Here is a 14,337-nt window from a genome sequence, read left to right as displayed (position 1 = left end):
ACTTATAAAAATAGCACTTTACCACTGCACCCCCTCTAATCTCAGATGCACCCTGAGTCATTTTGTTTAAGTACAGTGAGCCTTTCTAAAATATACAGTAAAGAGACAAACCCACCAGCATTATAGGATATACTATGACTTTGTGCCAAATACTTGTTGCTGATTTAGAGAACTGGCACCTTTTTTATTCCAATTCAAGCACTGCCAATAACGAATGTGGACGTCCATCTGTTTTTTCTTGGTGGCTTGATTAAGGCTCTCGTCAAACATCAGCATAAACGGCCCAGCCTTGTTGATGCTATTAACAAGCTGTTCTTTAAATTAAGGGGCCAAGTGGGGGCGGTGATGTTGCGCAGAAATGCGCGATTGAGACCTGCTGTCTGCGTCCCACAGCGGCTTTGTGGCTAGCACTTAGCATGGGGGACCGGACAGCTTTGATCCCCATCGAGGCAACACTAATCGCCTTCCGACACACGCAGCAGTAGGCCTCACAGTTATTCCCAGAGACGGGCCTCAGCCATGGTTCGAACTCCATATCCTCCAACCATTTGGATACAAACTTGCATTTCCCCATGTTGTAACCGGCGTAAACTGAGCTTCGCGCGCTATCAAGCAGCAGTCATCAGTGAGCGTGCGATGTCCTGTTCAGATGACGTCAAATCCAACGGGATGAAAAAAATATAAAACTACACAGAATCACACTACACACCTACGCAATGATTAAATTCAGGCAATCTTTAGAATATAATTTATATACTTATTGCAAACAAGCTACAACATGTAATACCTTGGAAAATGCCGTTTAATACTTTTTAATACTTCTTAAAAGCCTTATTTTTCGCTAAATTGATTTATCAACTTTTAATACTTTTTAAGACCCCGCGGACACCCTGTAGAAGCCTCTGAAGCCCTCGCTTGTCCTGCAGGGTTGTCTGCTTGAGCCCACCGAGAAGAATGGTGAAGTGAAGCATCCCATCTCATCAGAAAGTAGAAGAGAAGCATCCTCTCATCTCAAATGACCTTGTGCCTCCTTGCCCGTGGCTGGGGGTGCTCTCTGCAGCCGGAGAGTGTGACCCTCTCTCTCTGACCCTTGGCCTGAGAGCTGTCCTAGTTATCGGCACAACACCTGATAGGGAGGTTTTTCTGAGTGAAGACAACTCAAGGTAATGGATTAGCACATTATCATTTAATTACAAAAATAGGATAGGCCCCTCAGAATTATTTGGGAGCCTTCCTGACACATGCACATGTAATATCGCCAAACTCCGTCCCTCTCTCACCCGCCCCGCTGCTGAGCGACTCATTCACGCCTTCATCTCCTCCCGCCTTGACTATTGCAACTCACTCCTCTTCGGCATCAGCACAACATCCCTCAACAGACTCCAGCGTGTCCAGAACGCAGCCGCCAGACTCCTCACCCACACCAAATCATGGCATCACATCACCCCGGTCCTCAAAGAACTCCACTGGCTTCCCGTCTCACACCGCATTCACTACAAACTCCTGGTCCTCACCTATAAAGCCCTCCACCATCTGCCCCCCCCCTACCTCACTGACCTCCTCATCCTCTACCAACCACCCCAGTCCCTCAGATCCACCTCAGCCGGTTTGCTCTCAATCCCCAAGGCCAAACTCCGGAGCTTCAGGGACAGAGCCTTCTCTGTGGCAGCCCCGAAGCTCTGGAACTCCCTCCCCCAAGACCTACGTGAGTCTGATTTCCTCACCCTGTTCCAGTCCCGTCTTAAAACCCACCTCTTCAACTCTGCTTATCCTTAAACCCGCCCCTCCCCCCTCTGAACCAACATCCTCCTGACTGCTTTTCTGTTTTTGTTTTGTTTTTTGTTTTTGTTTGTGTTTTTGTTCTTGTTTTGTTTGTCGACCTGACTCATAATGTAAAGCGTCTTTGGGTCTAGAAAAGCGCTATATAAATCCCATTTATTATTATTATTATAAATGTAAGGTTTGTGTTAGTCATTTAACATGCAAGAATCATATACTCATCAGTCCATAGCAGAGAAATGTTATTGTAATTTAAAAGCGAGCTAGTCCCTGTGGATATAACCCCTTCTCAATGATTCTAAATGTTATATTAATTCACCATTTACCTTTTGAAAAAATATTACTTTATCAGAAATACATTGTCTCTTCCATAAAACATAGGTTTGAGAAATAAATGACCCAATATGAAATCAATTACTCAATACAATTGACTCTTTCCTCCCTTTTCTTACATATGTCACATATTAAATAATAATTTAGGAGTCTATTTAAGCATGGTATAGTGTATAAGCTATTAATCGAGAAGACTCAGTATCACCTGTGTGCAGCTCACAAAAAACAATTGTGAGAAACATATATTATGCAGGAAATGTATACATTCGTTGAAAAACAAAGCATATCTGATCCGGGAGGAAAAGCTTAATCCCCTTAACATCTGTGTTATTACTGAAGGCATAGCAGGAATGATAGTGGGTGTCTGAGGGTGTCATTATTACTGAGAAATGTCAAACAAATTCAAAACCTTAAATTTGAAAACAGGTTTGCAGTCCTCCACTTAAAGTGACGTTATCATTGGAAACAATAAAAGCTAATTGTTCCGATGTAGAATCTATCAATTGAATCGTTAGAGCAGAACAGAATGGTTGTATTGTAGCCTGAGTTTCGTGCAGCCTTTAGTTTTACCAGGTGGAAATATTGTCCATATAATGTGAATACATGCAGAATTAGACATTAAGAGGCCCCTGACATTAGGCCTATTTTAACAATAGTAGGGGCTTTTAACAGCTAGCCAACTTACAGGCATCCTCCGCATAGCAGTACGAATAGCCTTAAAAAAATAACCCACTCTGTGGTAACTAGAGTCATGTATCTGAACCAAATGCCCCAAGTGAAGCCGTTAGTCTCATCTGGCTGACCCAAGGGTTGGTGCTAGTGTGACAGGGAGGCTTCCAAGTTTTTCAAAGCAGGTGTGTCCATTCTCGGATCAGACCATTAATGTCACGTATAGAGCAGCCATAGCATCTCTGTGACTGCACTCAGCCGGGCTGTAGCAGGGTGGAACTGGGTGACTTTTAGTGAAGCCGTCCAAGGCCATAGACAAAATGGAACCACGTACTAACAAAACGGACACAAGGTCATCAATGTCTCTCTTTACCTTTGTGCTAATTGTAAAACAAATTAGTGGGAAAAATGTTGAACACTAATCCATCATCATGTGAAATTTAGAGCTAATTTAAATAATTACTTATGGGTTGAAATCAAATTAACATTAGAACTAAAGTCAGTCAAAATCGGACGTGCATGCATCAGAATCTAATCAATACACCATTGTCCAAGCTCTGTAATGAAATGGATAACAAAACTAGGTACATTACAGGAGTGTCAAAACACCCAAACATGCACACTTATCTCATTCTAGTAGAGATTAGAGGACAGGTCTAATGTTGTGAACAAAATCAACAACTCAAAGTTATTTTATTTATTTTTATCTTATGTGCCACATTTAATTTAATAATTAATCCTGAATGACTAATAACTTTAAAGAAGGCAACAATTTACAATGTGGATAAGGTGAATACTCATCCAGTGTGTGTGTGTGTGTGTGTGTGTGTGTGTGTGTGTGTGTGTGTGTGTGTGTGTGTGTGTGTGTGTGTGTGTGTGTGTGTGTGTGTGTGTGTGTGTGTGTGTGTGTGTGTGTGTGTGTGTGTGTGTGTGTGTGTGTGTGTGTGTGTGTGTGTGTGTGTGTGTGTGTGTGTGTGTGTGTGTGTGTGTGTGTGTGTGTGTGTGTGTGTGTGTGTGTGTGTGTGTGTGTGTGTGTGTGTGTAGCTTGCCTGCCCAAGGTTTAAAACATTTGGGACAGCAGTGGGAATGTTATGAGAAACAATTTGTAGCTTAGACTGAGCTCGAAGGAAGCCAGAGTGGAATTTTTTTAAGAAATCAAAACACTTTACATTAAAGACATTTGACATTTAGCTTGAGCTGGGTTCAATACTTTCTTTATGGTATTTAAATTGGGCAGTAGAACCTTTACATGGATTTGGCTTGCAACACAAAGTGATACTGATCTCTGTCTGTTAGGATTTGGAAGTCTCATGATGTATTGTGTGGGCCTGTGAAGGAGAGGCCCCTGGAAAACTACATCTATCTTCGAACTGCAATTACTGATCTTAAAGAGATTGCAACATTATACTTCGTAAAAAAATTGCAATCAATTCATTTAGCACATTTATTATGCACACAATACAAACTTCAACAAATATATTGATCCTGGCTTAACCAGCAACCTTTACTCTATTGTTCATAAGCTCGGTTTCAGAAAACTTGTCAGTAGTTTAACAACTATTAGAATTTTAGTAATGTCTATGGGCCTACTACTTTCTCTCTGGTTGAGTCTGCGATTAGCTGCTTGCATCCACAAGTCAACAGCTAGTTTTGGGTCGAACGTCTCTGTTGTCATCTTAGACAAGTGGATGTAATCAAATAAGTATGTGAACATAACCAATAACCTACCATAGCCAATAACAAATGAATGTAACTTATTTTATTTGTGTTTTTTATTCATATGTTATTTTACCTTAAAATTTATTTATTTATGCATTTTATTTTTTTCTCCAGTCTTAAAGGATATTTTTGGTTACTGTCCTATAGTATACATTGAAATAATTTCAAACCTGTTTATCCCAATAATTATAAAGGAGAGCCTTGGAAATATGTGTTTACATAAATTGTGACCAAACCGTTTGAACTTAGACTAAAGTTAACTATCTAAACACTCTGAGTCATTTACCTCACTGAGCTGTAGTTGTCAGCCTCTCAGTCTGACTGGAGAGGACTTTCGCTCCACATTATTGTTGACACATCTTCTTCTTATATCCGCAGCTAGCACCAGATTCTAATAACAACAGCGCCGGTACCGGTGCACCCTCCCTCTCTAAACAATATGCTAAAAAAAGATAATAACTAAAAAAGTTACATCATTTTCAAAAATACAGATCAAAAACAAATCAAATCTACAAATCAGTCTGACCTATTGTTGCCAGACTTGTTTCTGAATACCGTTCTTAATGTGATACCAAGTCCATCTGAGACCTGTGTACACCTTCAGGCAGCCTCCAAGTGAAGCACACGTTGTTTACTCACAGTTTGAAAGCAGCATGGAGAAGTCTTCAGCTGTGGTAATCCGCTCGAATAAATCCTTAAAACCAGCTATTGTTGCCCGGTTTATCACTGAATATCGTTCCTAATGTGATACTAAGTCCATCTGAGACCTGTGTACACCTTCAGACAGCCTCCAAGTGAAGCGTACGTTGTTTACTCAGAGTTTGAAAGCAGCGTGGAAGTCTTCAGCTGTGAACTGTAAACTGTGATCCTCTCAGGGAAAAATGGGATCCGCCCAGGTTAAACTGTGTTACGACTTCTGTGGCTATCTACCAGCGATCATGTTTAATATGAAAGACTACACACACATTTATCCCTTATAAAAACAGTATTCTCTGTACATCCATCGCTGTGTGGTTTGGATCCCAACAGGACAGAAAAAGGCTATATTCCTTGTGTGTGTACACATGCCAAATAAAGCTGATACTGAATCATTAATATAATTGTTGTTGTCTTTCCTTCTGTCACACTAATGAGTAAGTCTATCTACTATACAGAAGCAAAGCTTGCATTGCATATTAGAACAAGAATTTGGCCACTGTTATTATAGTTGCAAGATGTAAAATTAGCCCTTAGCACACCATAGGGGACGTGATGCCTATGCTGTAAAGTATTTTATTTTGGTGAGTCTGTCGCAAGACAGAAAAGACAGCCAGTATTGCTAGAATATAAACCTTTTTTTAATTGCATTCTGTTTCTAGCGCAACAGCTTTGGTCCAGGTTTACATCCTATCAGCTACTGCATTAGCAGACATAGTAACAGGAAATGGGGGGCCTATTTAAAAAGTTAGTGTTTAAAAATGTCTATATTGTGAGGCTAAATATTATATTATAGCATAATGTTGCATGGCAAATGTAACGACACACATGGCCTGATTTGCATATTGGAACTTTATGTGTGCACTGGAACACATTCATATGTACAATTAACAGCTATCACAAAATAATGTGGGCTCGCAGGCTGATAAACTAGGATATCTGATCTCGGTGGGTCTTAATGAGGCTTGATACAGACCTCAGTCAGTAGCCTATACTATTTCTAAGCAAATGCCTACTATAATATGTATATAATTTATAAGTGTAGATACATTCGCTCACATTATAAATGATGGTCGGGTTGCATCTTTCTGGAACTTTTAACATGGTTCATCCAACAGATTAAAATCTGGTGGCGTAATACTTTTTGTAGATCTGTGGCGCACCAGTAACACGCATGGCCCGAGTGATCTTTGCTGTTGGGACTCGGGTTTGAGTCCAGCATGAACGTTTTTGTTATTTTCATGTCGATGGACACTGAATATTATGTTTGAATAGAGGATTCCTAATATTGTTTGCCGAGACCAACATTAATGACCCATCAGCATTTTAAAGTCTAAGTATCCCTGCACATGCAGCAATGACATTTCTGCTGCTATCTTTGTAAAACGAGTTAACAGTCACATCTTATCTGGATGAGTGCTGCAGAATACTGTTTTTATAAGGGATAAATGTGTGTGTAGTCTTTCATATTAAACATGATCGCTGGTCGATAGCCACAGAAGTCGTAACACAGTTTAACCTGGGCGGATCCTTACCTGAGAGGATCACAGTTTACAGTTCACAGCTGAAGACTTCCACGCTGCTTTCAAACTCTGAGTAAACAACGTACGCTTCACTTGGAGGCTGTCTGAAGGTGTACACAGGTCTCAGATGGACTTAGTATCACATTAGGAATGATATTCAGTGATAAATCGGGCGACAGTAGCTGGTTTTAAGGATTTATTCGAGCGGATTACCACAGCTGAAGACTTCTCTATGCTGCTTTCAAACTGTGAGTAACCAACGTTTGCTTCACTTGGAGGCTGTCTGAAGGTGTACACAGGTCTCAGATGGACTTGGTATCACATTAAGAACGATATTCAGTAATAAGTCTGGCAACAATAGCTGGTTTAAATGATTTATTGGAGCTCGCAATGTTTTGAACAGACATCCCCAGTCAACTCGTTTTTCTTTTTGTAGTCCCCTCTGTTCGCGTCCGGATATCTCCATCTTAACCACAACCTCACACACTGGTACTGAATGTGCATCAAAGTCTTCCTACCAAGCCAAATATACCAAAAGATGTATGTAAACGACAGAAGAAGCGATCGAAAATCACCCCAGTTGATTGGGAAACGAGTTAACGAGGGAACCAGTTAATCCGGAACACCAGCCCTGAGTTCATATTCAACTCGCATATATTTCTCTCTCTCTCTCTCTCTCTCTCTCTCTCTCTCTCTCTCTCTCTCTCTCTCTCTCTCCCTCAATGTTTGTACGCAAATGTGCCTTTTTTCAAATGACCCGGTGCTCTTTTTTTGGCGGAGGTGCGCATGCACAGGAGCAAATAATTCAGGGAAGAAAGGCTACTAAGTATTTCCATCAACATTTATTTTTAGAAATGTACAAAATGAACATGTGTAAATATACATACAGTATATACACTGTATATCATCCATTTCTCCCCTTATAGGTGTTTTCAGCATCTTGCCTATCACAGCTTTGTAAGCTGGTGCAGGGGCTTTTTAGGACGAGGCATCGGAGTGGTCATCCCGTCATGTGTTGTCTGCCGGATACGCAGGAGTTTTCTGATCTGGCTGGACGAAATCAAATGCAAATCACAAAATATTAGAGAAACTTAGTTGTTTTAGATTCGTTAGCTTGCCAGCTAGATTAATATGCTAACCTACATTTGCATACCTGCCAACCCTACCGATCTGGGCGTTAGTCTACCGCTTTTGACATGTTTCTACCGCCTACCGATTTAGCTGGCTTTTCCTACCGAATTTCATTCTTCCCAAATTATAAAAAATAAAAATGACACTCCATAGACACTGGACTCGACATTTAGAAGAAACCGATTGCAGCGTGCCTGTGATCCCATCATACAAACAGTCCTCTGTGTTTCTGAAAGTTAAACAGCGTGCAGAGGAAGGGCAGCGTTACCCCCGGGGCTGCGGTCAAGCCAGACTCCACTTCGGAAAACACAGTCAAGCCAGCCTGCCGCAGTCCCCCAGTCATCACTCCCAAATGAGTTTAGGGGAACAGATACGAGGCATTTGAGTCCTGCAGGGTTTCCCCATTAATATCAGTGTCTCGAAAACACATGTTGGCGACTGAAAGACATCCAGTGTTTGGTCTTTTCCGGAAGCATCCTATTATGTCGCAACTGAAAGAGGACCACAAACACACACAAAATATAATACCATTTTGAGATTTTTGAATATTTATCTCCCATTCTTTTACTTTTTCTGACATTTTCAACACCAAACATGTCGTTAATGTCTCTGTTTAGTGAACTACAGCCATCTGAAAGGTTGTACATTATTTATATCATACTGCAAAAACATGCAGGAAATGACTTTTTTAATGCAGTATTTTCTGATTTATGGCGCAACACAAAGATATTTTGCTGTGTGCAAACCTTTGACTCTAATATGTCAACAACATGAAACAAGAATATGAACCTGGCTTTATCCAATGTTCACACAAGAGTTCTGGCTTTCCTACATCCTTACACATCCTTCATCTACACTGTCTCAACTGAAAGAGGACCAGAAACACACAAAATATAATAAAATGTGGAGACTTTGGGATATTTATCTCCCTTTCTTTTACTTTTGGACATTTTACAGACCAAACATGTCGTTGATGCCACTGTTTACCAAACTACCACTTTTTCAGAAAAATGCATAAAATATATGTTATTATTATTATTATTATTATTATTATACATGTAATTACTGGGGTTCCATTTATTCTGATTACCTAGTTTGGGCGTGCACATTTGCCACACGCAAACCTACCTCTTTTGGATTTGGAAAGGTTGGCATGTATGCGTTTGCTAGTTGTTCAGTGTAATATGCCAACCTACTACAACAGCTAGTGGTTCATATTAGGCTAGCAAGAACATGTTTACAATTGCAATCTTATACGGGTAGTCTGCTACGTTCGGTCATTCATTGTAGCTGGCATAAAAACAATGTTTTCCCTAGCATGTCTAGCTCTTGGTAGCCTTCTTGTTTAGCTCGGTAGCATACACGCTAGGAACGCCAACTATAATGTAATTAAGTTTTGCGACTGACCGTACGGTAAATCACCCGGAGTATACTGTCTATGAGTATTTCCTGTGTGAATGCAGACATTCTCCTGCTATGAGATACATGTAAGGCCATCTGCTGACATTGGAGTGGTTAGGCTTCCCGAGAAGTGACTGGAGATGTGAACCCGCTATGCAAGCACTAAAACTGAGACAGTGTTGAAGTGTCAAAAAAAGGCTTCATTTTGTCCATGACACTGGCAAGGAGTTGACGATGAGCACATAGAGGGGAGACATGGAGCTGGGCTGACCAGGAGGGAGGGCTGGACGTGGCAGGCAGAGCGGCTGGAGTATGTGGATCTGGAACAGGAAAAACAAGCAGGATTAGGAAATAATTTCCTTTCACAAGGAGCATCAAAAAGTCGCTAGGAAAAACACTAGTAGGCCTGGATGATAGTTTACCACTGAAGAATAAATGAAGAACTGGCGAAGTCTGAGGATGGGAACCAGGGTTTTAAGCAGGTGCAGGTGAGTAGTGGCAATCAGTGAGATGAGCAGCAGCTGAGGAGGTGAGTTGGTGGGAATCGAAAGTAGGACAGCCACGCCCAGCCAGGAAGACAGTCACACAGACAAACAGACAAAACAAACACAGAAGGGGGAAAAGAAGGAGGAAGTACTGCAGATCCTCACAGTACCCTCCTGGCGAGCCTCCTGGCGACCACCAGGCTTGTCTGGAAGAGCCCTGTGAAAGGTCCTTATCATCACAGGGTCTAGGACTCGGGAGAGAGGGACCCAGCATTGCTCCTCGAGGCCGTAACCCTCCCAGTCCACCAAGCCCTGCCCCGACGCCTGACATCCATGAGACGGTGCACCGTGTAGGCAGGATGGTCATCAATGATACGGGGGGGAGGAGGGGGAACGGTTGGAGGGCTCAGGTCACTGGTGTGAACAGGCTTTAAGCTGGGAGACATGAAAGGAGGGATGGATTCTCAATGTTCTGGGAAGCTTCAGCCGGACTGCAGAGGGGTTAATAATCCTTTGAATGGAGAAGGGACCAATAAAGCGTGGGGACAACTTCTTAGATTCAGAGAGGAGAGGAATGTTCCTGGAAGATAACCAGACAGACTGACCTGGGACGTAAGGAGGGGCAGCTTGTCTGTGGCGGTTGGCTGACCGTTTATTCCGAGCTGAAGTCAGGAGGAGAGCAGAGCGAGTGTCTCTCCAGATCTTCTGACAACGACGAACATGCTGCTGGACCGAGGGGACTGCTAGTTCTCTTTCCTCTTGAGGGAACAGGGGCGGCTGGTACCCTAAAGAGGCCTCATACGGGGAGAGACCAGTAGCAGAACAGGTTAGGGCATTATGAGAGTACTCAACCCAGGGAAGATGGGAGCTCCAGGTAGAGGGGTTACGGTCAACGATGCAGCGGAGGGCTGATTCGCTCAGTTTGACCGTTTGACTGGGGATGATATCCGGATGTTAAACTGACAGAAGCTCCCAGGGATTGACAGAACTCCTTCCACACTCGAGAGGCGAATTGAGGACCGCGGTCAGAGACTATGTCAGAAGGGATTCCATTTAGCCGGAAAACGTGTACAGAGAGGAGTTGGGAGGTCTCCAGGGCTGAAGGGAGCTTAGGAAGAGCTACAAAGTGGGCAGACTTAGAGAACCTGTCAACAATGGTGAGAATTGTGGTGTTACCCTGGGAGGGAGGCAGGCCAGTAACAAAGTCCAAGGCGATGTGTGACCAGGGACGACTAGGGATGGGTAGAGGCTGGAGCAATCCTGCAGGTGTTTAGTGGGAGGACTTACTCCTAGCACATTTGGGACAGGAAGAAACAAACTCCTGAGTGTCCTTCTTGACAGTTGGCCACCAGAAGTGTCTCTTAAGAAAGGAACGTGTGCGTGATTTCCTTAACCGCTTTGTCTTTGTGTACATAGACGACATCCTGATTTTCTCCAAGAACCAGGAGGAACACGAGAACCATGTCCTGCTTCAGAGACTGCTGGAGAACAAGCTCTATGTCAAGGCTGAGAAGTGTGAGTTCCACCAGAACCGGATCAGCTTCCTGGGCTATATCATCAGGCAAGGCAGAGCGGAGGCAGATCCTGGAAGGATCGAGGCTGTGGTGGAGTGGCCGACCCCTACTACGAGGAGGGAGCTTCAGAGGTTTCTGGGCTTCGCCAACTTTTATCGCCGCTTCATCAGGAACTTCAATAAGGTTGCTGCACCTCTCTCAAGACTCACCTCTCTCAACATTAAGTTCTTCTGGACCCCTGAGGCAAATGAGGCTTTTCGCAAACTCAAGTCCCTGTTCGCCTCTGCTCCCATCCTCATCCAGCCAGACCCTGAGAAGCAGTTTGTTGTGGAGGTTGATGCGTCAGACACTGGGGTGGGAGCTGTCTTGTCGCAAACAGCTGGTTCTAATAACATCTTCCATCCTTGCGCCTTCTTTTCACGCCGCCACTCTCCTGCTGAGCGCAATTATGATGTTGGAAACAGGGAGCTTCTGGGAGTAAAGTTGGCGTTAGAGTAGTGTAGACACTGGCTCGAGGGCACCTTTAAGACATTAACCAGGAATTGATAATATCTCCAAAAAAGGAATCAGATTTTCACCTTCTTCATCTCATCATGTTTCATCTTGACAGACCACATCCAGAGTATGTTTTCAATCTGAATGGAAAGATGTGGTCTGGATCATTGGATTACGATGCCAACGTAATCTGATTTGATCCCGCCCACCTCCAGTTATTGCGCGATGGCACAATCAGATAATAATCTCTCAGTTTATGAGAGTTGTAACTGGAGCCTCTGTTTATGTGCTGTGGGAGAATATCTTAGCCCTGCCTCTTCTCAATAAAACAGCACAAACACCCAGACCAGGATTCATTTCAGTTACTTTAAATATTTAGAATTAAGCATGATTAGCTCCTGTAAAATACAATTCCCCTCTAGAGCTCTGTGTCTTGACTAAAAGGATTCTGCATAATGAGTTGTGTATAAATAGTGCATGCCTGCTATCTAAAAATTCATATTAAATTGCAAGTATCCATATAAACTGTGCTCGTTACATGCTGCTTTGTAAAATGTACCATCGGTTAAAAGTCTAATTGAGTTGAAGTGACTACAAAAGTCCTTCATTATTTAACCACACCTTCTCTATTGTGCTGTATATTCACAGAAAAAAGAGTCGATTTTTCACCAGGGGTTCAAGAAATCATGTTACACTTAAGTATTTGGAAATTATATTTTGTAATATTGTACTGATTCTTAAAAATATTATTTAGTTAAAAAGATACAGTCAGTGTGGTCTATGTGATCTGTCTGCATAAAAAATGTTGTGTGTATGTTGTGTCATGATATAGGGGTCACAACATACAGCCTGCCCTCCACTATGCATCCGCGACCCATCCTGCTTTATTTCTTAAATGATAGAACGTTTAAGGTACAGCGTGTGTTGAGTACAGTGTTCACCATCTAATCCAAACCTAACGACCCTCTATGTCTCAGGTTGGTATAATCGATGACGACATATTCGAAGAGGACGAGCACTTCTTTGTGCGCCTGCTGAATCTGCGAGTTGGCGACGCAGAAGGCATGTTCGAGAGCGACGAGGTGGGAGCCGCCCCCAAAGGTCGATTGCTTGAGCCCCTGGTTGCCACGGTGACCATCCTGGACGACGACCACGCCGGCATCTTCACATTTAGCGAGCGAATGGTGCGGGTGAGCGAGAGCGTGGGCACCATGGAGGTGACGGTGGTGCGCAACTCAGGGGCCCGCGGCACCGTCATCCTGCCCTACAGCACCGAGTCAGGGACCGCCAAGGAGGGGGAGGACTACGAGGAGGCCAGAGGGGAGCTGGAGTTCAACAACGACCAGACCACGTGAGTCACACTGATGGCAAACAAATGTATCCCAAAACATTTTACATTTTTACACATTCACATTTGAGAAAATCCCTTGACTACTGGTCTACTGCTGCTAGTCACAAAGTCACTGTGTTACAACCTTAGACCCTCACTTATCACACTACCCTTTGCATAATGGATGAAATTACTCTTTGAAATTACTTTGTAGTGCACCCAATTCTGAAATTTGTTTGCAAGGCGGAGGTTCCGCGTGGTGGAAAGAACAGAGCTACGTTCAACACGACCAATCTAATACGCCAAAGGGCTCAAAGCTAACTTTTAAAAGTGGTTGCCAGGCTGGCAAACAGGCATCAGCTTTTGGTTGCCAAAAAACTGAAAATACGGTTGCCATTTTTAGTCACCTTATATTTTAAATAATTAAGATACTATACAGTTATACATCAACTTAATAATGAACATGTGACACAAAAGAATGTTCAAATGCTTTACAATAAGTAATTAACACACTTATTTGAAACTTAAGTGGTAGTAAACTTGTCCACCCTCAATTGCTGGTATACAAAATACCGGTAGTGCAGCTGCTGTCATGTTCTTCACAGATCCCTCACAAATGAATTGAGCAAGTCACTAGTTTCTTGGTCATCCGTTGTCTTGCTTTCAAATGTGGGTTTTCTTGACCTTTGTGCTGACCCCCACCATAGATCCACTGGCCCTTCAGCATTGAAGTCTTGGATTGACCAGACTAATACATTTCTAATGTTAAATAAATGAAAACCATTCACAGTTAAGAATTAGATATTAATTATGAATGCTGTAAATTACCTTTAATATGTCTAACAATATTTCAAATGTGTTACCTTTTTATAGAAGTGATTATATATATATATATAGCACTTTTATTTTGGTAGTAATAAGATCGGGACTCTTATTTTGATGGAACTTTTACCGGAAGTGAATGGACAACATTTCTCTTTGCTTTTGGGTTTCTCTTGTGCTTTATCAGTTGAATCACTTTGAACATTCGTTTGAGATATTGACGGGAACTTTTTAACCCACAGTCAAACAACTTAATTTGCTTCACCATTTGTTGTGAAACAAACACACGGCGCACCGCGCACGCGAGTAAACGTGCATTGCTTTCTGGCTCGTAATCACACCAATGCACGTGCAACTTAAGTATCAGGTTCTGACTGGTCACAACAATAATTAAATATCACTCTTAATACAACAAATAATTAACATTATTTATTGTGGGG

At 42.5% G+C, this 14,337-nt stretch overlaps 2 protein-coding genes across 3 annotated transcripts in view; one reads left to right on the top strand and one right to left on the bottom strand.

The window, feature by feature from the left end:
- Positions 1-14,337, bottom strand: part of LOC307035385 (uncharacterized protein) — a 464,943-nt gene that overhangs the window by 237,886 nt on the left and 212,720 nt on the right. The window lies entirely within an intron of this gene.
- slc8a2b (solute carrier family 8 member 2b) overlaps positions 1-14,337 on the top strand; it is a 425,653-nt gene that overhangs the window by 337,766 nt on the left and 73,550 nt on the right. For both annotated transcript variants that reach the window (XM_079674593.1, XM_079674592.1), the window contains one exon: positions 12,723-13,096. In XM_079674593.1, the coding sequence (XP_079530719.1) occupies positions 12,723-13,096 (374 nt within the window). The remainder of the gene's footprint in view (positions 1-12,722; positions 13,097-14,337) is intronic.

Source organism: Notothenia rossii (genome assembly GCF_949606895.1).
Source record: "Notothenia rossii genome assembly, chromosome: 4".
Classification (NCBI taxonomy): Eukaryota; Metazoa; Chordata; class Actinopteri; order Perciformes; family Nototheniidae; genus Notothenia; species Notothenia rossii.
Note: the sequence above shows the minus strand (reverse complement) of the source record. Positions and strands in the feature narration are given on the sequence as shown.